Below are 23,047 nucleotides of genomic sequence, written 5' to 3'. Positions count from 1 at the left end.
TGCCAACTGATTATTTATAACAAATCCTTAAACTGAAACGTCAACATTTTATTTTGCCACATGGAAAAGCACAGTTCTTGAGGGGCGAAGTTTAAATTGTTAAGCAAATATATCTTTAACTGGAGATGATTAAAATAAGCGTACAGGCTGGCTTCTCTTTTAATACTTTAGGTGACGGTAATGATCAGCCGGACTATGCAGGCTTCGTGCACATGAGAAGACACTGTACTACCATAGACACAGGGTCAGCTGCACATACACAGCATACACTGGAATCGTATGCCAAGCACAACACATGATACTCGCAGTGCGGCAGTGAAAGGGGATTTGCTCTCCCCAAATCCCTTCTCAAAGCTTGGCGGTTGTTTGCATGCGATTCGGTTTCTCATTCCACAGCGAGTTAAAAAACCTGACTTTAAGACAGGTCAGGTTTTTTAACTTGCCTCTAAATCCCAAATTAATCGATTTTAAATCAACAAGTAAAGTGGGTGTGAATTGCATGAGCAGCTTCAATAAATGTGTTTCATTGTTTAATTGTGGTGGCAATTCTATCGAGAGAGCATCATAACATGTATTAAAATCGTATTGCTTGAGATTTTATATGGTAAACAATGTCTTTCATAATAGTGCAATTCCGTCGTTATAGACTTGTGTGCTCACCCGCACTGTTTCTCGTCTACCCTCGTGGTTAAGTTTCTGTTCATTTAATATTTCTTCCTGCTTCACACAGTCCTGCGCCAATCAGCGAGCTGTATAGGTCTGATTGATGGAAACGATCCTCACAGGAAGTATAGCCCGCCTCCTGACAGGTGTGTGCTTTCAGTAACATGCTTCTGGTGCAATAAAATCATTAAAAAAATTCATTTTTTTGTTAATTATTATTATTAGTCAACGAAGTTGAAAAAGTCAGTCATATTTTCTTTCAGTCAGACACCATTTTAAATTTACCTGACTTCAGGGTGTCGTGTTGCCTTGCATGTTGCGGTGGTCACGCAAGAGACAAGCATGCTGTCGACAAGCTGGCAACACACAGCCAACAACGTAATGCAAACCAAGAAGTAAACATGCTGCGAAGGAAGGCTGCTGCTGCTGTCAGTAATGTTAGATGAGGAAGAGGAGGAGGAGGACACTAGAAAAAAAGAAAGCCCTGGGTTATGAGACGTGAAGAAATATTACTGTATCACTTGTTTTCAAACTTGTACAAAAAACAAACCTTATGACATTGTTCTTTCTAAAATGTGAACATTACAAAAACGCAACCATTGCAACCTTTTCATTTTTTATCATGAGCAAAAAATAAAACATGCGTCCACATCGCCATTGTATTATCATGTGACACTATTATCAAATATGATTGGCTGGTATTGAAATCTAGGACATCTTCCTAAAGTGGGAGCCGCGTTGCCGAGGGGTTGACCAGTGTGGTCAACCCCTCGTCCCGTTGTTGCCATCGACTAGTCTCCCATGTGACCAGGCCTTTAGAGTTACTGCGACAGCTTTAGAAAAACAAGGGGCTGTGGTCTGCCAGAGGATATAGCGTACCAGCGATAACCCATTACAACACAAAACCCGTTAGTTACAGTTCGGTTATTAATTAGATGAATGGTTACAATTGGGACAGACTGTCAGGTGGTTTCGGAGCATGCACGATTGAAACAGTAAAACATTCCATTCCTTTACCCTTCTGGTTTAACACCAGGACTGCACCTTTCGAAGAGGGACTGATATCATTTTTTTAATTTTCTAAAAGAAGAGGTTCATCTCCAGCCAAGACAAATAGGCGTTATCTTATTTTAAGTGCACCTTGGATAAACTTGAGGTCTCTGCCAAAGCCCTTTTCTTAAGCTGAAATGCTAAATAAAAAAAACAAATGTAAAAAGCAAGAGAAGCTCTAAAATGTGCTATTGAGTTTCACAGGTAAACAGTGGCTAAGCCACTTTGACAACTCAATTGAGCAGCCAGTTCCAAACACATCCATCTTTCATCTGTAGCCTATATACCGCTCTGAAAGCACCCTACCATTATAGAATTACAGTGCAGTTCTGAGATGGCAGCGTTCGACAAGAGACTAATGCACTACTTGGCACATAATAAACCTGTCAAATATAGAGAGAGAGAGAGAGACACACACACACACACACACACACACACACACACACGCATATGAACATAAGAAAGTTTCCAATCGAGAGGAGGCCATTCAGCCCATCTTGCTCATTTGGTTATTAGTAGCTTATTGATCCCAGAATCTCATCAAGCAGCTTCTTGAAGGATCCCAGGGTGTCAGCTTCACCATTACTGGGGAGTTGGTTCCAGACCCTCACAATTCATGCACGCACGCACACGCACGCACGCACGCACACACACGCACGCGCACGCACGCACGCATGCACGCACACACACACACAGTTCTGAGGTGGAGTTCCAATCCTAAACGGATGCATTGTCTTCCAGGTTCAGTCTATGGGGAGTGTGTGTGTGTGAAAAGCTGAATATGTTTCCCTGATAAGATGTGGAATGTGAAATGCTTGGGATGACAATAAGCACTCACTGGTAAGCATGTCAGAACCTGAGATCTGAAGCAGCCAGTGATCTCTGTAGACAGTGTTCTGCACAACACCGTCAGTGTAGAAGGGTCCCCATTTCAGAGCGAGGACCCTCAACAAATACGGAGGTTTCATTTATTAAGACGTCATATTAAAATGTAAAGCTTCTGGTGTTTAATGTGTTGAGAATTTGAACACATACAATCAGTTTTCCTTTCATTACTCGCTGAATGTTTGCATTGAAGCTGATCAAACAGGATTGTGAAACATGAAAAGAGTGACAAATGAAACCTGCAAATCAGAACCCTGCTGTTAATAAATGCACCTGTCATCACAATAATGGATCTAATTACTCTCCCTGGATGTCCTGGCCTGTTTCATTGTACTGGTGTGGAAACATTAACACTCAGGCAGCAGTGCTGACACTCTGACACTCAGGGATTAGCAGCACGGATCATCACACCCACCAATCCAGTAATACACAGAACTGTACCAACACATGTTAGAACCGCATTCCAAATGTCAGGTCATACCCCCAATAAACCATGACCAAGAGAGAAGGAAAGAAAAGACCATTTTAAAAGGGTTATGAAGACAATAGGGACATGCTTGTCTCCTTATTTCTCCTTTTATCCAGTTTTAAAGGAGGACTGTCCAATGCTTTAAAATACACTTTCTTGCCTCTTGTTAGGTTTATTAATATTCATATTTGTCGCACTTGTGTTGAAAATATTTTTGATTCATTGCTTTTTTTCCTATTTCTTTTTTTTTTACGTGGGGGGGCGGGTGGGGCGGACGGACAATTCCAGACCTGGTCCTTGTTCCAGCCTTGTTCTAAATTGTTTAATTGAATTAATTAAACCTCCAGACCCTGAAGTAGTTCATGATCTCATTTTAGCTGTTAAGCGGAGTGGAATGACCCTCCAGGGCGTTGATTGGACAGCCCTGGTGTAGCCACGCATCTGCCACCTGGTACCTTTAGCGTAGGTCACGTGGTCCTGAAGTGATTAGATACCAGGAAGTTTCATTCCATTTATAGAATTGTCTCATATCTGCCCGTTTCAAACGGAGTAAAGAACAAACGAGCCCCACTGATAAGGTTTCTTCAGTGCTGATTTTAAGAGGTAATAACGTGGATCTTAAAAACGTGGTTAGCACTCGTTTAGTAGGTTCTGTAACTTACGTGTAACCCATTAACACCCCTGCACGCCTCACAAGAGTCTAGTTTGTACTTTACACTGTCTTCATATGTTTAGAAGTGCGATAGGAAATCCGTGTGAAAAAGGTGAGGCAGCATATTTAAATATAAGCGTTCAAAGCAAGCGCCGCAGTTTTGGATATCAAACGCTTGGCTGTAGGCCTGCAGATACAACCTAATAAATTACTGGCACTTGAAAAAAACAAAAAAAAACCACTAACTGAAGTTCTGTACCACGCTTGAGTCTAGTAGCATAGAACAGCAGAAGACATTTCTCAACACGTTTCGAAATCCCGAACTGCACTTTGCATTTTAAACCGAAATGTGGTTTAATTGAGACGATTAGGCTGATTAATTGCGCTGTTTGAAGTCAAAACAGGAGACTCGGGGGGTACTATTACAGGCTAAATATTTTTAGAAAAGCCGATCAGCAGGCAGACATAACAACTGCCATGGTGCAGCGATAGCACTTGCAGGCTGCACGCCACACGATACGGGGGAGCTGAAGTGTTTAGGAAAATAAACTCAACGCGCTCTTAAAGGGAAAGGATAATATTGACTCGAGGGACCTAGCTGAGTCTGTGTTTTCACATTACCTCGTTTCTTGTCCGTGGAGTGCATGGGAAATACACACCGGAGGAGCGGAGAGCAATTCAAAGGGGATCGTACATATGTGCACGCATTGTGAGGAGTCCGCCACACTATCTTCAGAAAACAGTAAAAATAAAGAGGTCCTATGCTTGAGCAAAACGCTTTGAAGGGGCCCCGCTGTGTAATTTGGAAGGTGTAGATGATATATCAGGGAAAATAAGAAGGCTATTGTATTGACAAGGCAGGGTTGCTTTGTGTCCTTCCCAGCTGGAAATACAGCAGCAAGCTCAGCCCAGGCTGGCACTCCATGTGCTGCCTATGTGTATGTGTGTATAATGTACATATATACCCACACCATGATTTTCCAGAGTGCTGACGGACAAGACTGGCACAGTACTGTCCTTGGCCAGAAACCTGCTGTTGAGGGGAAAGTGAAGAGAGCATGTCAGAGCCATTATATATACATACATATAGGCTGTGTGTGTATCAAGGGACACAGTCTGCTCTACAGAGGTCTGTTCCTTGCTAGGGCTTCGTTACACTGTCAGTTACTATGGGGAATAGCAAGGTAGTATATTAGAACAGGGAAGTCTAGTACATTCACAGTGTTTAACAGCATCACCATAGATTAACCATTCGTTCATTACTGAACTGGGAAATAACGGAACTGCTGTGTTTGAATCAGTTGAAGTAACAGGACTGCTGTGTTTGAATCAGTTGAAATAACAGGACTGCTGTGTTTGAATCAGTTGAAATAACAGGACTGCTGTGTTTGAATCAGTTGAAATAACAGGACTGCTGTGTTTGAATCAGTTGAAGTAACAGGACTGCTGTGTTTGAATCAGTTGAAGTAACAGGACTGCTGTGTTTGAATCAGCTGAAGTAACAGGACTGCTGTGTTTGAATCAGTTGAAGTAACAGGACTGCTGTGTTTGAATCAGTTGAAATAACAGGACTGCTGTGTTTGAATCAGTTGAAGTAACAGGACTGCTGTGTTTGAATCAGTTGAAGTAACAGGACTGCTGTGTTTGAATCAGTTGAAGTAACGGCTCTGCTGTGTTTGAATCAGTTGAAGTAACGGCTCTGCTGTGTTTGAATCAGTTGAAATAACAGGACTGCTGTGTTTGAATCAGTTGAAGTAAATGAATTAATAAAGCTAATGTAAGTGTGATCATTCGGAGCCCCACAAACAGGATATGAAACATTACAGTTGGGGGGATTCACTCTAAAAGGCTAGTGCTGAGAATCCGCTGTGTGCATGCTGGATCTATCACATGAAAGCAGTTTCAATAGATCCATTCATTCTTGTGTGAGGTGCCTGTGCTCTAGTTGAAAATACCACTGATTAGTACAGGACATTACATTGCTCGCTCTCCCAAACCCTAAGGACATATTTCATTCCAGCGTGATTTATTGTACTGTCTCATTATGAATGCATTCATTTCCTGTAATGTAACTGTGTCCAGCAGGCCTGCAGAATTAAAAAACAAGGACAAAAAAATCAAACATCTTTAATGCCAACCTATCACCATGAGTAATGTGCAACCGTTTAAAACATTAACACCGCATTTATTTAACTAACTTTTTAAAATATGAATCTGGGAATAAACAAAAAAAAAAAAATAGTTGAACAATTTCACGGAGGAGTGGCACAGCCTGGCACAGCGTGGCGCAGTAGAAACCCAAGCTGAATAATAGCCCTTGGGACTGTCACGCTGTCTCACACTGTCTCACTCTGTCTCGCACTGTCTCGCCCTGTCTTGCATTGTCTCACGCTGTCTTGCGCTGTCTCACTCTGTCTCGTGCTATCTCACGCTGTCTCACGCTATCTCACGCTGTCTCCCGCTGTCTCGTGCTGTCTCACACTGTCTCACGCTGTCTCGTGCTGTCTCCCGCTGTCTCCTGCTGTCTCGTGCTGTCTCGTGCTGTCTCCCGCTGTCTCACGCTGTCTCACGCTGTCTCCCGCTGTCTCGTGCTGTCTCACACTGTCTCACGCTGTCTCGTGAGGCCAGCAATGCAAGGTGGCTCATTTGTTTGGGCTCTGCAGCTGTTATCCCCTTGCACTGCGCACCGGCTGCATTCTCACATTGAAATGTATTTTTATGTCTATAAACTTTTTTTTTTTTTTTTAACGAGGGAAGCTCCTGAATAAATAAATCATACTTAAAAAGGTGCCAATGCATTTGCCTGTGACGTTTGTAGCAGAGGACCACATAACATACGAGTATTGGGTTTCTGTGATGGGAGAATTGCTGTCGTTTTGTTGGTTTAGGTTACTGATGAAGAGGATTGAGGCCAGTGTTTGCAGATGCCATCCGAACGACTCCTTCCAGGGAAAAACTATTTCCATCCAGTGACGGGCCAAGCACCTGCTTCTTCAAATACTGCTTCTACGAAAAGCATGTGTGTGAGCGAGTGTGGGTGTCATTGTACAGCCTGCAATACCAAACTTCTGTGTCAGATCAGTGGAAAAAGAAAACTGAAGCTTGTCATTCTCAACATAGGATTGTATGTGCACTCCAATCACTGATGGGTTTCTTAATTCAAGTTGCAAATGATAGAATTATTGTATTGATTAAAAATGTCATTTTAATAATTGAAGTCAGATTCATCATTGTCCAAAATGTTCTCGAGGAAAGGCTGGAAACTGAAGAATCATAGCAACGTGTAATAAAGCATAATAAAAGCATATTAATAAGCATGGCAAACACTGGTAAGTGCTTATAACCAAGGGACAAGCAAGGGAAACCTGCAGAAATACTGCGGTAAACTTTTGTAAGAGTGAAGCACAACCCACTGCAAGAAATACAAAGCTCTGCAAAGGGATTGTTCAGTGTGTTTAATCCAGAGGAAGATCCAGATCGTAGGATTGAGTCTCTGTGTGAGGGTGCAGGATAAACCTAATTAAATATGTGCTGAAGGCTGCTCACTGCTGTGTCAGCTCGCTGGCCATTTATTAAATAATGACCCACATAACTCAAAGGAAATATAAAAAACATACAAAGTAAGACGAGAACTAAAGGATGTGGACATTCACCTACATAACCTTAATGAGAATATCTATAATTTGACTTTAGAAAACTGGCCCATATTTATTAAGTCTTACACTGAAAAAAAATTGATTTAATAAAACTGTATTTGTAGATTAATTCTAGTGTATATTTCCGTATTATTAACGGTGCATCGTTTTGTTTAAGCATTTTACACTAAAAAAAAATGAAAAAAAACATGTCAATATTAAGGTAGAATTAAAATTGAAACACAGCCATTTTTTTGTTGTTTGCAGAAGTAACGCATTACGTTTCTGCTCGTATTTCTGTTAAGACTTGTGGATTAAAGACTCCATGTGGTGTGAATATTTGGAAGTTATGTAGATAGGATTACAAAAGCCCCGATAACATGTGGTTGTGGTGTTATGGTCTTCATTCTGAGCGAGACTGATAAACAGCTATCTGCATTCCAGGATAGTCCCAGACAAAGCACGGGGCTGCCTGGTATCAGCGGTGTTGACGCCACACGGTCGAGAGCTGTGAAAGGTATCGCGCGGCCCTATCTTGTGGGAATAAAAGGGATAGTATACGATACAGAGAGGGGTTCAAAAAAAGACACAGAGGCTCCAGAAAAGTGTTATATGATAAAACATATGATAAGCCCAAATGCTGCTAAAGCAACGCTTTGCTACTGGGGAGGAGTGCAGGATTCATTTATTTTATTTTATTTATTTCAATTTCAGTCAGGGATAGACCCTCGAAATGGAACATGACATTTTATAAGGGTGTCCTGTGCTTTTACTATGAGGAATATTTTCTAATGGTTTGTTTACAATTTTTTTTTTGCTTTACCAGACCTCTCTGTGCTTTACAATGCTTCCCTATGCTTTACCAGACCTCTCTGTGCTTTACAATGCTTCCCTATGCTTTACCACACCTCTCTGTGCTTTACAATGCTTCCCTATGCTCCTATGCTTTACCAGACCTCTCTGTGCTTTACAATGCTTCCCTATGCTTTACCACACCTCTCTGTGCTTTACAATGCTTCCCTATGCTTTACCACACCTCTCTGTGCTTTACAATGCTTCCCTATGCTTTACCAGACCTCTCTGTGCTTTACAATGCTTCCCTATGCTTTACCAGACCTCTCTGTGCTTTACAATGCTTCCCTATGCTTTACCAGACCTCTCTGTGCTTTACAATGCTTCCCTATGCTTTACCAGACCTCTCTGTGCTTTACAATGCTTCCCTATGCTTTACCAGACCTCTCTGTGCTTTACAATGCTTCCCTGTGCTTTACCAGACCTCTCTGTGCTTTACAATGCTTCCCTATGCTTTACCAGACCTCTCTGTGCTTTACAATGCTTCCCTATTCTTTATGCGCCTCTTTCGTAAGTAGTTGCAATCCCTGTTTCATCATTCCAGAACACACACAGAAGCCCATCGAGTGTATAAAGTTACAAAAATATTGTAGCGTTATATGCAAAACTTTAAGAAATACAAAAAAATGTACATATTATAAATATCTTAACATGTCAAGATGTTAGACAAATAATTACACAATGACAATGCAGAGATGACTCACCCCCTACATGCCAAGCCTGCAGTGCAGTGTGCTCTTAATGCTGTTTACCACAGCACTCTCCCATGGTTATCTGTGCATTTACCACAGATGAGCCTGGCTGCCATGTCTGTTAATGTACTTTACCACACCTCGCTATTCTTTACAAGGCGTGCCTAGGCTCTACCTGGCTTCCACCGTGTTAATTACACTGTGCTGTACCCTGCTCATTTTGCAATGCGTGTTTTTACAGAACTACGAGACACAGCCTGGATCGACAATTGGTAGATGGTTTGTAAAGACGACCCTTGTGCTTTTATTTATTAACATGTTAATTAACAGTGCTTCTCCTCCGGGGCTGTGCTGCTGGTTACACCAGGCAGTGCGTTGAGCAGTTTCATTTCTATTGCTGACAAGCGCTTGTAATGATAGTTTTTGACATGTGGGTTTAAACATACACTCTGTATTACTGACAGTAAAACAACAATGCGTTAACAAACGTGAAAAAAAACCCTTCAGATAAATCAAATAAACCCTGTTTTAAGTGTCGCGTGTACGCTGGTCATACCAGCAGCACGCTGTGTAGGAGGCGGCTGTATTGGGTTATTTTCTGGCTTTCTCGTTCTGTGTAATGGTTACCGGAAAGCTCAATTTGATTGCACAGGACCCTGGCTGGGATTCTACCAGATCAACAGCTTTAATTTTGGACAATAACAGCTCACATGTATTAATATCCTATAATATTGTATACAGTTTGCATTATTACAGTATTATAACTAATACACTAATATATTTTGCAAACTAGTTCATTCTTTCCCGTTTTGATAATGTTAAGCATGGTATGCTATATCAGTCTCTCAACAGCGACTCTACTGAAAACGGCAAAGTCTTCTTGACCATTGCGCTGCAGGTCTGCGAAACGTTAGTCCAGTTATCCTTTGCAATGGACTGTTGCTGATGTCTGCAGCCCGGTTCCTTCAGTTCTAGAGGGAGGGCATGGTGATTTGCAAACCCCCAGCCTTTGGAAGCGCCGTGGTCTTCTGTATCAGGAAGTCCATCGGGCTCTAGAGAGGAACGCTGCCTAGAAATGCCCGGGGGCTCGCGGGTTCCTCGGCTCTGGCAGCTATGACGCGCGCCACATTCCAGAACCGTCGAATCTTCCAACCCAGTTTGCTGGTGCTGGTGGCAATGCGAGTTCTCACGGCAGAGTTCTAAACGTTCCAAAACCATTCTCGCAGCGTCCAGGCGTCTCCTTTGCAAGAAATCGCATTGCACCTGTTCGTAGCTGCACTCCACTGAAGTCGATTGTGTCGTCGTCATCACCTCTCCGGCTTGGCAGCAGTGGAACCCGCATTCCAGCAACACGGGGCTGGGGTTCACGAAGGGCAGGTAAACGGTTTGGCTGTACTGTGTCGGCTCTCCCAGCGCGCTGCACAGGGATCCCGGTGCGGCGGGCAGCGTGGGGCTGAGCATCTTCAGCGTGGCCAGGTCCTCCAGCTCCTTCTGTCGGAATTCTCTTTCCAGCATGACGCTTTCCAGCTCCTTGTCTGCGAACGCGCGTCTCTTCCGCATTCTCTCGCTGAGGTTCGGGAGGTGCATTCCGTTCGACCAGGGAGATTCTACCATAGCAGCCTTGTACCCTGAAACAGATCCGTAAAAAGAAGTTAACCTGTATGGTTTTAGAATCGAATTGGATGCATTACGCAGCTGCTAAGCACTTTAGTAACTACGTTAAAAGCGAGCCTTGCGTCATTACAATTCAGTTCAGTAAAGCTGAAACAATTCTACTCCTTCATATTATTATTATTATTTATTTCTTAGCAGACGCCCTTATCCAGGGCGACTTACAATCGTAAGCAAATACATTTCAAGTGTTACAGTACAAGTAATACAATAAGAGCAAGATAAATACAATAGTCAGCAAGGGTCACGTTCTCCACCGTGATAATGCAGTCATTTGAAAAATGACTTTCTAACTTTATTTTGTTTTAATTTCCTTTTGAATTTTAAATTAAACTGATTTGATATTGTATTTGAAAGGAATAGTTTCTACACTAAAAATATTAGACACCTAAATAATCTCGTTAAAAAAAAAAACAATTCAGTAAAAATGAAACGATCAAAAAACAAATAAATGAAACACGAATACATTCAAATGTATATTTCTATATCAGCTGAAAAATATTCATGCGCGACATACTTGGAATGCAAAAAAAGCACAATCATGTTATTTTTATTATTTATTAAGTAAAAAATTTTAAACACTAAACTGTTACAAGCCTATTTTGGATCACGTTTCCTTATTTGCTCCAGTGTATTTTTTGTTTTATATATATATATATATATATATATATATATATATATATATATATATATATATATATATATATATATACACACACGTGTTTAAAAACTAGATGAAAACATCTGTGTTTATACAAACGAAAGTTTCAAAAGTGCCAAAACGGACACAACTTCAGTGTTAAAAAAAACTAGCAAAAGAATAACACTACGGGTGTCTAAATACAAAAAAACGCACCATTCTTTTCTCTTAAAGGCAATTTTTTCAGAGTAATTGTTTAAGTAACTAGTTTCACAGATCCTAATAGCACTAATCTTGGACTACCTTAACCAAGGTAAAACAAGTGGTACAAACTTTAGTGTCAGAAGCGTGATAAAGACGCTGAAGACTGACCTTCCAGTATACGCTTTGCCAGCAAACTGGGAGGCCTGGGATAGCGCTGGTACGGGGTCCTTCGGGACGGGGATGGGGCGGCCTTACCATTGTCGTCTTTCCTGACCTGTGTGAAGACAGAAATAGCAATCTTACAATACGAAATGAAGTGAAAGAAGAACAAAACGGAACCACGTGTCAGTGTTCCTCCATAAGAGCAATATTCCACGCTTCTAAACATCGCGCACCGTGTTTACTGCTGCAAGGGGGAAAACCTACAGGATGTTATTTGTTCATTTCATTTCTTTAGATCAGCTCACCTCTGAAGCTTGTTGTCTCCTGAGCGCCACCTGCGCTGCCATGACCCGCTGCCTCTCCACCACCAGCAGACAGTTGACACACTGGCAGTCCCGCCAGCGGCAGAAGCGCTTGTGTCCCTTGAGGCAGGACACAACGCCGTGGTTCCTGCAGCGCGCACACTTGGGGCTGCGCATTAGCCGGCGCTGCTGTTCCTGACGGGGATCCACTCCCTTCTCTCCCCCGCTGCCACCCTCCCCCTCGACGTTCTTGGAGAGGGACCCGTCCAAGCTCTCCACATCGATCTCCTCTTCCTCATCCTCTTCTCCGGCATCTTTGAACAGATCACCACATTTCTCCAAATCGAGGCGCATTTCCAGGCCCTTGGACATCTAGGGCGCTTATCTTCCCCAACACACGTTAGGACTTTCCAAATGTTACTACTAATAATGTGAAGTGTATTGCACTGTCGCACGAACACTTTCAGACAGACACACTGCACTATATCTGGGATCACTTGCTATATGGGCTCATGCGCTTTTAAATTCAACGCAGACCCTCTTGTATTAATCACTGCACTCTTAAATTCTTAGCTTTTTGAAAGTGCTGTTTCTGCCTGTATGCTGGGTACCGTTCGTTTTCTTGCTATGCCCCCGATATATCCGTGGCAGGAACGTGTCTTATTTAAAGTTCAAAGGCTTTGCAAAATGCTCCGGTGTGGTCGGCGGCTCCCAGCGGGTCAGTGCGCATAAAGTTCTCGCTACTCTCTGCAGCGCGCTTGAAAACCTGCTCCTGATGAAACCAATCCGAGCCCGTGTTCACACGAGAGCATGCACTGTACCTGCGTCTTTTAATGTGATCTCTGCTTTCAATCGCTGCATTTAATGAACTCCCCAAGTAATCCGCAAATACTTCAATGGACCCGAGGAAAGGTGGCTTCGGAATGGGATGCTGTTTGTTCCACTCCGGTTAGAATTCCTCGCACACTTTGGATCAGGTGCTGTACTGATTTTATGTTTCCAGATCTTTTGTGTTCACGGTCTTCACGTCACCGCTCTGATATCTTAGCAGTGCACTTGTCTCAGTAAATCGTGGATCTATTCGACTCGGCGTGTTCTAATCTGTGTTGTGCGGTACTGTACCAGCTAATTAAACGGGAGCTCAACAAACAAGTAGCCACGGGACTAAACAAACAAAAAGCTATGCAGTACTCGATTAGCGAGTGCACAGTTAAGCTGCAATCTGGACAGTTTCCAGTGTTGTTTCCGTGACAAACTAAATGGACAGTAGCCCATATTCTTTTTAACATTACTGAACTTGAAATGAGAAATCTGTACTGTAGCATCTGTGTTAAAAACTGGTTAACAGCGCCGTCTGGCGGCTTGTGTGCAGTACTGTACTCAAAGTGGCAGTATGCACTGTCTGGCTGTTCACGTTGTTTTTAGTGTTGCTATATAAGCTATGTTGATTTACAATATTATACAAAACTGCAATCACACATTTCAGTATGCTAATCATATTAATATTATTATTATTTAGTGCCCAGGCTGGATTTGCAATTTAAGATAAACAAGCCAACGGTGCTTGCTGCTGTCTCTCTAAGCAGAAATTGCCAATGATCTCATGCCAGCCTTCCCTAAAGCACCACAATAAATCAAAATCGGACCTGAATATTTTTACATCTACTCAAGTACAATATCCCTCTCTTCCCATTCCATCAGGGCTAATGCAAAGTGACACTTAAATTAAAATCTTTAGCATTCAAGGAAAGATATACCAAGACAGTCACATAATATTTTTTCCACCAACATTTATTATTACAAAAAGTCAAATGCAACACAGAAACATGCAACGGCATACAGGAACAAAAGTAGTGTGGTAATGAGAATGCATGGAGCCAGGCTTTCTGTCTGCAGTGTGGCAATGTGAATGCATGGAGCCAGGCTTTCTGTCTGCAGTGTGGCAATGTGAATGCATGGAGCCAGGCTTTCTGTCTGCAGTGTGGCAATGTGAATGCATGGAGCCAGGCTTTCTGTCTGCAGTGTGGCAATGTGAATGCATGGAGCCAGGCTTTCTGTCTGCAGTGTGGCAATGTGAATGCATGGAGCCAGGCTTTCTGTCTGCAGTGTGGCAATGTGAATGCATGGAGCCAGGCTTTCTGTCTGCAGTGTGGCAATGTGAATGCATGGAGCCAGGCTTTCTGTCTGCAGTGTGGCAATGTGAATGCATGGAGCCAGGCTTTCTGTCTGCAGTGTGGCAATGTGAATGCATGGAGCCAGGCTTTCTGTCTGCAGTGTGGCAATGTGAATGCATGGAGCCAGGCTTTCTGTCTGCAGTGTGGCAATGTGAATGCATGGAGCCAGGCTTTCTGTCTGCAGTGTGGCAATGTGAATGCATGGAGCCAGGCTTTCTGTCTGCAGTGTGGCAATGTGAATGCATGGAGCCAGGCTTTCTGTCTGCATTGTGGCAATGTGAATGCATGGAGCCAGGCTTTCTGTCTGCATTGTGGCAATGTGAATGCATGGAGCCAGGCTTTCTGTCTGCAGTGTGGCAATGTGAATGCATGGAGCCAGGCTTTCTGTCTGCATTGTGGTAATGTGAATGCATGGAGCCAGGCTTTCTGTCTGCAGTGTGGCAATGTGAATGCATGGAGCCAGGCTTTCTGTCTGCAGTGTGGCAATGTGAATGCATGGAGCCAGGCTTTCTGTCTGCAGTGTGGCAATGTGAATGCATGGAGCCTGTGAATGCAGTGTGGCAATGTGAATGCATGGAGCCAGGCTTTCTGTCTGCAGTGTGGCAATGTGAATGCATGGAGCCAGGCTTTCTGTCTGCAGTGTGGCAATGTGAATGCATGGAGCCAGGCTTTCTGTCTGCAGTGTGGCAATGTGAATGCATGGAGCCAGGCTTTCTGTCTGCAGTGTGGCAATGTGAATGCATGGAGCCTGTGAATGCAGTGTGGCAATGTGAATGCATGGAGCCAGGCTTTCTGTCTGCAGTGTGGCAATGTGAATGCATGGAGCCTGTGAATGCAGTGTGGCAATGTGAATGCATGGAGCCAGGCTTTCTGTCTGCAGTGTGGCAATGTGAATGCATGGAGCCTGTGAATGCAGTGTGGAGTGACTGGGGCAGAAGCATGGCAGCACTGAATGAACCGATACAAAAATTCCACAAAAGAAAAACCTGGAAAAGGTCTAGCTGCATAAAACCCCTGAAGTATTAAGTTTAAGAATAACGCTTAAGGATACATTTCCCCTCATCTAGGGTGCTGACTCTTAAACATGTGCAGCTGCTTTCTGCAACTCCCTTAAACTCAAGGCACACTGAAAGGGAAAACTAAAGGGAAATGTTACTGAAGGTGTTTTACGCAACTGGCCACTATAGCTGTCTAACGAGCAAGAAGCACAGCATGAACATGTAAATGTTCCTTTTCCCAAATGTCTTTTAGCTTGGCTTTCCCTGGAGTTTACAGTAAGCCTGACGGATAACCCTGATCGCGTCTGGGAAGCGTGCATAATCTGTCCGCGCCTCACTGTTTAAACAGTGTGCAGTGCAGTGCAGTTCAGTGTCAGGTGACCAGACTAAATGGGTTGTTCTGGGGTAACTGGCCCTGTAACAGAGCGCAAGACCGGATCTTACTGCAAGTCTAGCACAGCTTTAAAAATAATACATGTTCATAGACGGACGGTTAAACGATTCTGTAGTTATATTGTTTGTAAACTTAAATATGGCTTCCAACAAGATATGCTTCAGAAATCAAGCGCATTGTGTAACCAATTCCAAGTATGAATGTGATCAATATACAAATCAGTGAGATTTTGCCAGTGTGTTTGAAAGGTTAGTGAATGATCTGATTGTTAACCGCTGTTTTCCTGAGGAGACGCCTCATTCCCCACGGAAATGACATCAGAGTCCTGGCTCCCGCAGAGACCTGAAACACACAGGCGATGCCTGGAATGAGAACAGCTTTCAAGTTCAACCCTGGAATCAGTCTCAAAGGGACTCACATGTATATGATGCAAACTTTCCACTGTCCCAAAATGATGCCATCTTATTATTGTGCAAGTAAGCTAATGAGCATCACTATAGAGCCAGTAATTACCTTTAAAACAGTTTATCACTGTTCAATGTAGTAAAAACACAACCAAATATATGCACGGAAAAGCACTGTAACTGCAACGAGTGCTAATTACAGTAGTAACAGGATGTGGTAAAACTCACTTTTGCATAGCGCACAGTGCCACCAGTGACCGGAATCTGTAACTGCAGTCTTTTTTGTTTGTGGTTGTTAATTCAGCACACATTCTCGGGGAGAATTTAAAACAGGGGGAAACTTAGGCGACAAGAAATATTGAATCAAACCCAAATGTACACTGGTAAATCCAAACAGTAGGAAGCTGAAAACCCAACGTAACCTTACAGTGCCACCCGGTGACCAAATGTTGTAACTGCAATCTGGATCTGCAAAGGGAAAGTCTGATTCTACATTTTCTGCACGTCCCGCAACCCTACATGCTATAAGATAACCTAATCCTCCTATTGACACCCTGTACCTGAAGCCTCTTCCTCCTCTCTCGGAGAGACGCTGTCTGGATGAAGGCTGTAAGAAGCGTCCTGAACGAGGCACGGCCGCACTGATGGAGGTGCGTAGAAGCTGGCTCTGCCACTGCCCTGTAAAAATACAAAATAATACAATACCTAGTGAAAGTCCCCACTCGAACCTATTGGCAGCCCCTACACTTGGACTTGCGCTGAGTGTGTAGATGTGGTAGTGTCAATGATATTCTAAACGGTCAAAACAGTAAAACCACAACAGTTATACAGAAACACGCTGCGTATGTTAATACTGGGGCTTCGTCTGTCTGTTTGTTTTATATTTAATGACTTGTAATGTGTCTGAGTGTTCGGTGGCTGCCTCTGATCAAGCTCAGAGTGTGCTTTCTCCTGCACTCTCTGTATGACAGACTCCTGACACAGCAAAGAGTGTGTGAGAATGCACTACACTCTGCTTGATTCGAGGTAGCTGCCGAGCACTTAGAAACACACATATTACCTGTATACCTCTGTGTAGCCGCTATTGAAAGGCAACATTTGAAAAAGCAAATATTTCTTTAGGCTAAGCTGGTGTTCCATGACTGGGGCTCACAGGGTCTGTATATTAAAAAAAAAGCCTTAACACAAAACTAGCCACGAAACCTAGGAACAGACCTTAAACCTGCCTACCAAGGAGTCTGATACTTGCTTGGCAGGTAGGGAGCAAGCTGCATCCAACTACAGCAGTGTGCTGGGAGCTGGGCTGAGTGTTGGAACTGCAGCTCCACTGCCTTTTAGACAATGCATTCAATTTCAGTCATCTATTTTAGACAATGCATTCAATTTCAGTCATTTATTTTAGACACTGCATTCAATTTCAGTCATTTATTTTAGACACTGCATTCAATTTCAGTCATTTATTTTAGACACTGCGTTCAATTTCTGTCATTTATTTTAGACACTGCATTCAATTTCAGTCATTTATTTTAGACACTGCGTTCAATTTCTGTCATTTATTTTAGACACTGCATTCAATTTCAGTCATTCCAAATGTGAATCTGTCGCCTGACTCACTTGTGCAGGATCCAGGGAGCACTGCACGCTGTGTCCTGGGAAGTGAGGGAAACCCACGGGCAGCGGAGGCTCGTGGAAGCAGGGCTGGCCGGTGGCCACGTTCAGGAAGATAGCGTGGCAGGGACACCTGGAATACAGCTTCACAGGCACAGGCCTGTGCACAGCAGAGAGCAGCTCCCTCTCAGGGACATCTGTAACGCAATGTTATTACACAGGTCTGTAAAACGCACAGGGACAGCTCAGGCTGCTCAGCTAACACCGCAATGCATGCTGGTATGTTTTACCTGTCTCAGGCAGCTTTCACAACAGGACTACACTTACCAGCATGCACTGCAGGACTACATTTACCAGAATGCACTTGGGTCTGTAAAAGCCTTCAGTGTCACGAGCTTCTAATCCTGTGGTAACCCTAGCAAAGTGCAGTTGCTGTTGTAACTAAGAAATTAATGAAGATCTTTACTTAGTCCTGGAACACGCTTAGGAGCGAAGGGTGAGAGTTAAACACCACGTATGACTCCTCTGTATACTGTAGGCTAGTGCTAATAAAACCAACATCTTACAATGCATGTCTCTGTAATTACAATGTCGCATGCAACATGAACCCGACACCAGCAAGCAACACTTTGTAATACACTCGCTGTGTTTAAAGGGCTTTCAATGGTAGACAAGACAGGGCAATACCGCTGCACATGTTATACAGATCACAACAACAATAATGATACAATATAAAGAAATAGGAAATATGCAATTTACAACTTATTTATACTTTTTTCCCCCTGTAAATGAAAAATGTACTTGATAACAAGATAACCTTTAGCGAATAAAACGAGCAGGAAAAACAACTTGCAAAAAAAAAAAAAAAATGTAACTGAAATAATAACTCGTAACAGCAAATAAAACGCATACTTTTAAATATATACACTTACAACGCCGAGCCATGCGAAAGGCATTTTCCTGCATTCCTCCCGCAGCCCACCCGCCGGAGCTCCAAGCGGCTCCGTCCCGCTCTGGCCAGTCAGCGCCCGTATGGAAGCCCATCCCCGGGCTTCCCTCGGCGCAGCTGTGCATCGGAGCCCTGGCTTCGTACACGCCGCTGCTCGCACTGCTGAGCGCTGTCTCGGGTGCTGCTGTCTGCACCGGTGCTGAAACCCCGAACGCAGTGTGCATTCTCCCGGCGTCGAACTGCCTGCTGGTCCCGGCGCTGACAGCCGCTCTGGGTACACCGCCTTCTCCCCTCCAAGGAGAATCCTGCGCGGCGGACGCTCCTGCTCGCCGCGGTTCGTACTTATTCAGCAGGCGTGCGGAGGTTGCACCGGCCGGTTCTGCTTCGCAACAGTCTTCATCGATATTGCGGCTCTTGTCCCGCTTTCTGCGTCCCGCTAGCCTGGGCCCCTGGGCCGGAGGAGCCGGCTCGCATTCAGCCGCATTATTCGTTTCTTCTTTCTGCTCTTTTTTCATCCGTCTCTGGACTGCCATGATTTGAGTTCTCTCGGCGATGAGCGCGCATTTCCAGCACGGGCAGTGCAGGTACGCGCATTTGCCGGAGTGTCCTTTGAGTTGCACGGTAAAGCCGTGGTTCCTGCAGCGTGCGCACTTCGGTGTCCGCAGACCTTTCTCCGCGATGTCTGGGTTAGGCCGGTGGGGCATTTCGTGTGTGAACGCGGGCTCGATCGCACAGAGGATCTTCAACAACCGTGTTCATGTAGTGTGGGAAACAAAACCGTTCTGCTTTCGCACGCAAACGAGGCGGCCCAACGTTCCAAAAGAATGTTGCAAAACTGCGATCGTTCTAAACTGTGTTTATTACGTCAGTACGTGGATGTTTTCCAACAGCATTCTACTGTTTATAGAAACAGCACGATGTCATATCAGTGATAGAAAATGATAGCGTATTATGTTTGATACGATTTTCTTTTGTCTGGTGTATTTTAATTTGAAGGTAACACTAACAGACACGGCTGATCTGCTATAGACACAATTAAATGGAATGGATAATGCAGTATTCATGTAATGTGACAACTGGACTGCCGCACTCCATGGCACAGTTAAAGGGACACGTGTGTCCCACAAATACACATGATGCAGGCCTTCTTATTGCAAAGAGGTGCACGGACAGGAATGCACTGACGGGTCTGATCACCCAAACTGTCGTGAGACCCGAGGCACTGTTCAATTATTCATTGTTCAATTCGTATCAGATCACCCTAAAGTCTGCTATTTTTATCATTCGTTTTAGCATTTAGTGAATCCTTTTTCTTTTTTTTTTACAATAAGTTTTACTGTAAACACTACACTTTACTCACAAGTGTGAGACAGTTGTAACAGTTTTAACATTAAAAACACGTAAATATATATAAACTTTTTTTAGAAAAAAAAATAAACGCGTTCAATTTGTAACTTTTAACAGACTTAAAATTGTCTGGTTAGCCTAAGTGGTTATTGAGGACACACGTGATAATGGGGAGCTGTCTTCGTCCATATCGCCATCTGTTGGTCAAAAATCGACAATGCAAGTGGGAGGAATTTGATCGGTGCACCACTGTACTCGGTCACCTTTTTAAAACGATGAATAGTTTAACATAACGATGCATTCACTAGTATTAAATAATAAATGCAAAATCTGCAATGGATAAGGACACTGATTGTGAAGTTCATCCTTATTTAAACATGTCGTGGATACAGACAATCCAATCTGTGAGTCTGTCTTCTATTACCTGTGCAGAAGTCATTATCTAAATGCCTGGTGCAGTCACTGCCGTGCTGTTAACACTCCTGCGCTACACACGTCTTGTGTAACTCAGCTTTCGTGTTATCATCACGTGTTGGTCACAATAATAGAAACACCTGCCAAAACACTGTCAACGGGAGTAGGGCCGTTTCATAAGTGAATCCGCTAAAGATTGTCATCATTACCATATATATTTTATTTCATTTACTGACGTGTGTAAAATTGCACTAAGTAGCAAGTGTGTAGCAGCTGAAAAAATGTAAAACTATTGTCCAGAGCTGTAGTGGTTAAACAAACAGAATGTCTCGGCCGCCTACCGGTGACTTCAGGACTAACAGGCAGGTATCCCTGTGCACCTGAAAGCAGAATTATTATTTTATTTTTTTTTGTTTTTAGGGTGTTTTCTCCACTGAGTTCACCCAGTTCATCCCCTGCCTTTGAACTGTGGCTCTGGATCAGCCAGGGGCTCCCCATCACAAGCACACAGCCCCTGCAAACCAAGCAGAGCTAACCCTTTGATGGGCCCCTATTAACACACAGCATGCATCCCAACCCAGTGGGGAAGCAGTGTGATGGACTCGCACGCTGGGTTAGTGTGTTAAAGAGTGAGCAGGAAGAGACGCAGTGAAAGAGAATGATTCCAGTTTACACCACCCTGTCCAATCATACATTTTATACAGCTTCTGACATCACTGCATGTCTGTGCTTAGCATATCTTCGACACATGGGGGAAAAGAAATCTAGCAACGTTGAATGAAATCTCTCAGAACCCAATCTTTCTGCAGTATCTGTACCCTGGGAGACTTACCAAACACACGCTGGCTAAATACTGTCCTTCCCCTTTCCTAACTTACCGTGGGTTTTGGGAGCATTGCCAAATATTGCCTTGAGGCTTCTACAGTTTCAGAGGTTTCTAAGCGTGCACGCTAACGGCAATAAGCTATACTGTACCCTTTACACTTATACTCTAAAAGCTTGCAGGGAATTCACAATAAACACAATATCGGGAGCAGATCATACAATGCAAAGGTAGAGCAAACATTAAGAGAACTATACAGAATGTAAATACAGTCAAATCTGCAAGTCACAGCGAAGCACACGCATGTCTTCATGAATGGATCTAGCAGCTTTTATATCTGGGTTTAGTCGAAATGGTGAAACGTTCATTTGTAAATTAAATCTAATTGTGGGCCTCTCGCTTTTCATAGTATCTGTATCATGCCAAATGTGGTCCTTTCCCATTCCGAGCTATCCCCTTGGAGGATTGCCAGATGCTGTCCTAGCTGAATGCTGTTCTTACCCATGGCTTGGGGCTTCCTTTGTTCTTCAGAAAGCACGTGTTCAGCTCACAAAGCTCAGGTCCCTGCAGCCTGCTTTCCAGATCTGGGCAGCATGCTGGAGCTCATGAGCGCATGTGATTCTCTGTGACAGAATGAAAGGGTTAATTGCCCATTAGGATTTCATGGCAATCACAGTTCACATTCTGTTCAAACCTCGACTGCTGCCGCTGAATACAAATCCGGTTTGAGCAGCAGCGCATGTACTGCACTGCACTGCACTGCACACACACTGCACTGCACTGCACTGCAAAGGACACTTCAGGCAGGTTCTTGAGTTCACAAAGGATATTCAGTCTTTTTCAAATCCAGGCACTTCTGAAGGACCTGGAAGGGTGTTTGATCCCTAAACTCAGATATCTGATTTGGAAATATCAGTACTTCTGTTCAAATAAACTACAAAAACAGCCCAATGTTAGCAGTACAAATGTTTTCTTTTTCAATGAAGCTAGTGTGTCTGCCAAAGGATAACCCATTACTTGACAACGGGACTTCTATACTGTACATTATCCATGTTATAACATTATATATATATATATATATATATATATATATATATATATATATATATATATATATATATATATATATATATATATATATACACACTATGGAGCCCAGATACCATCATTCTAATAGTTGTTCTGGGAGTCCTGCTGGTGGCAGAGTGAAGGAGTTTGCAATGCATGGTTGTATGTTTGCTTGGCTAGCTGCACTGGCAGATGGTCAGCTGGGAGGGCGATGGTGTAAAGGGGGAGGACTGTGAGATTCACTCTCAACACGAGCCCCTGCGGGATTCACTCTCAACACGAGCCCCTGCGGGATTCACTCTCAAAACGAGCCCCTGCGGGATTCACTCTCAGTACGAGCCCCTGCGGGATTCACTCTCAGCACGAGCCCCTGCGGGATTCACTCTCAACACGAGCCCCTGCGGGATTCACTCTCAGTACGAGCCCCTGCGGGATTCACTCTCAGTACGAGCCCCTGTGGGATTCACTCTCAGTACGAGCCCCTGCGGGATTCACTCTCAGTACGAGCCCCTGTGGGATTCACTCTCAGTACGAGCGCCAGCAGGATTCACTCTCAGCACGAGCGCCTGTGGGATTCACTCTCAGTACGAGCCCCTGTGGGATTCACTCTCAGTACGAGCCCCTGCGGGATTCACTCTCAACACGAGCCCCTGTGGGATTCACTCTCAGTACGAGCCCCTGCGGGATCATATATATCCGGTCTTGTGACATTCTGTGCTGGGAGTGCTTTTCTAGTCCTCTTAACATTGGAAATCTTTTCAGTGTCCTTTGTTTAGCCCGATGCTGAGCTTCTGTTACACAGTTTTATATTACTACTACTAATAATAATTATATAAAAAAAAGATTACTCTGTTTCAACCTTCCACAATGCAATCAAGAAACACATTCTGCTTCGTAATTGCAATTCTTTGACACTTGTAGATCTATGCAAATTCTTCTTAAGTTCAATAACGGTCGCCTGAACCGAGTCTGTGTTTTAATTGTTTTCGCA

The 23,047-nt window shown here is 43.6% G+C and overlaps 2 protein-coding genes across 2 annotated transcripts; both read right to left on the bottom strand.

Annotated features, from left to right (window-relative positions):
* Positions 1–8,017: 8,017 nt before the first annotated feature.
* LOC117400565 (doublesex- and mab-3-related transcription factor 2-like) lies at positions 8,018–13,172 on the bottom strand. The gene is made up of 3 exons (XM_034000713.3): positions 11,881–13,172; positions 11,582–11,687; positions 8,018–10,526 (listed from the first exon to the last, which is right to left on the bottom strand). The coding sequence occupies exons 1-3, from the start codon at positions 12,247–12,249 to the stop codon at positions 9,736–9,738; spliced, it is 1,266 nt and encodes a 421-aa protein (XP_033856604.3). The 5' UTR covers positions 12,250–13,172; the 3' UTR covers positions 8,018–9,735.
* A 507-nt stretch (positions 13,173–13,679) lies between these two features.
* On the bottom strand, positions 13,680–19,116 carry LOC131738109 (doublesex- and mab-3-related transcription factor A2-like). The gene is made up of 4 exons (XM_059031437.1): positions 18,388–19,116; positions 17,462–17,652; positions 16,408–16,525; positions 13,680–15,785 (listed from the first exon to the last, which is right to left on the bottom strand). The coding sequence occupies exons 1-4, from the start codon at positions 19,106–19,108 to the stop codon at positions 15,712–15,714; spliced, it is 1,104 nt and encodes a 367-aa protein (XP_058887420.1). The 5' UTR covers positions 19,109–19,116; the 3' UTR covers positions 13,680–15,711.
* Between the last annotated feature and the right edge of the window lie 3,931 nt (positions 19,117–23,047).

The sequence above is a fragment of the Acipenser ruthenus genome, chromosome 10 (genome assembly GCF_902713425.1).
Source record: "Acipenser ruthenus chromosome 10, fAciRut3.2 maternal haplotype, whole genome shotgun sequence".
NCBI classification, from domain to species: domain Eukaryota; kingdom Metazoa; phylum Chordata; class Actinopteri; order Acipenseriformes; family Acipenseridae; genus Acipenser; species Acipenser ruthenus.
The sequence above is the reverse complement of the archived record's forward strand: the minus strand, read 5'-3'. Positions and strand labels throughout refer to the sequence as shown.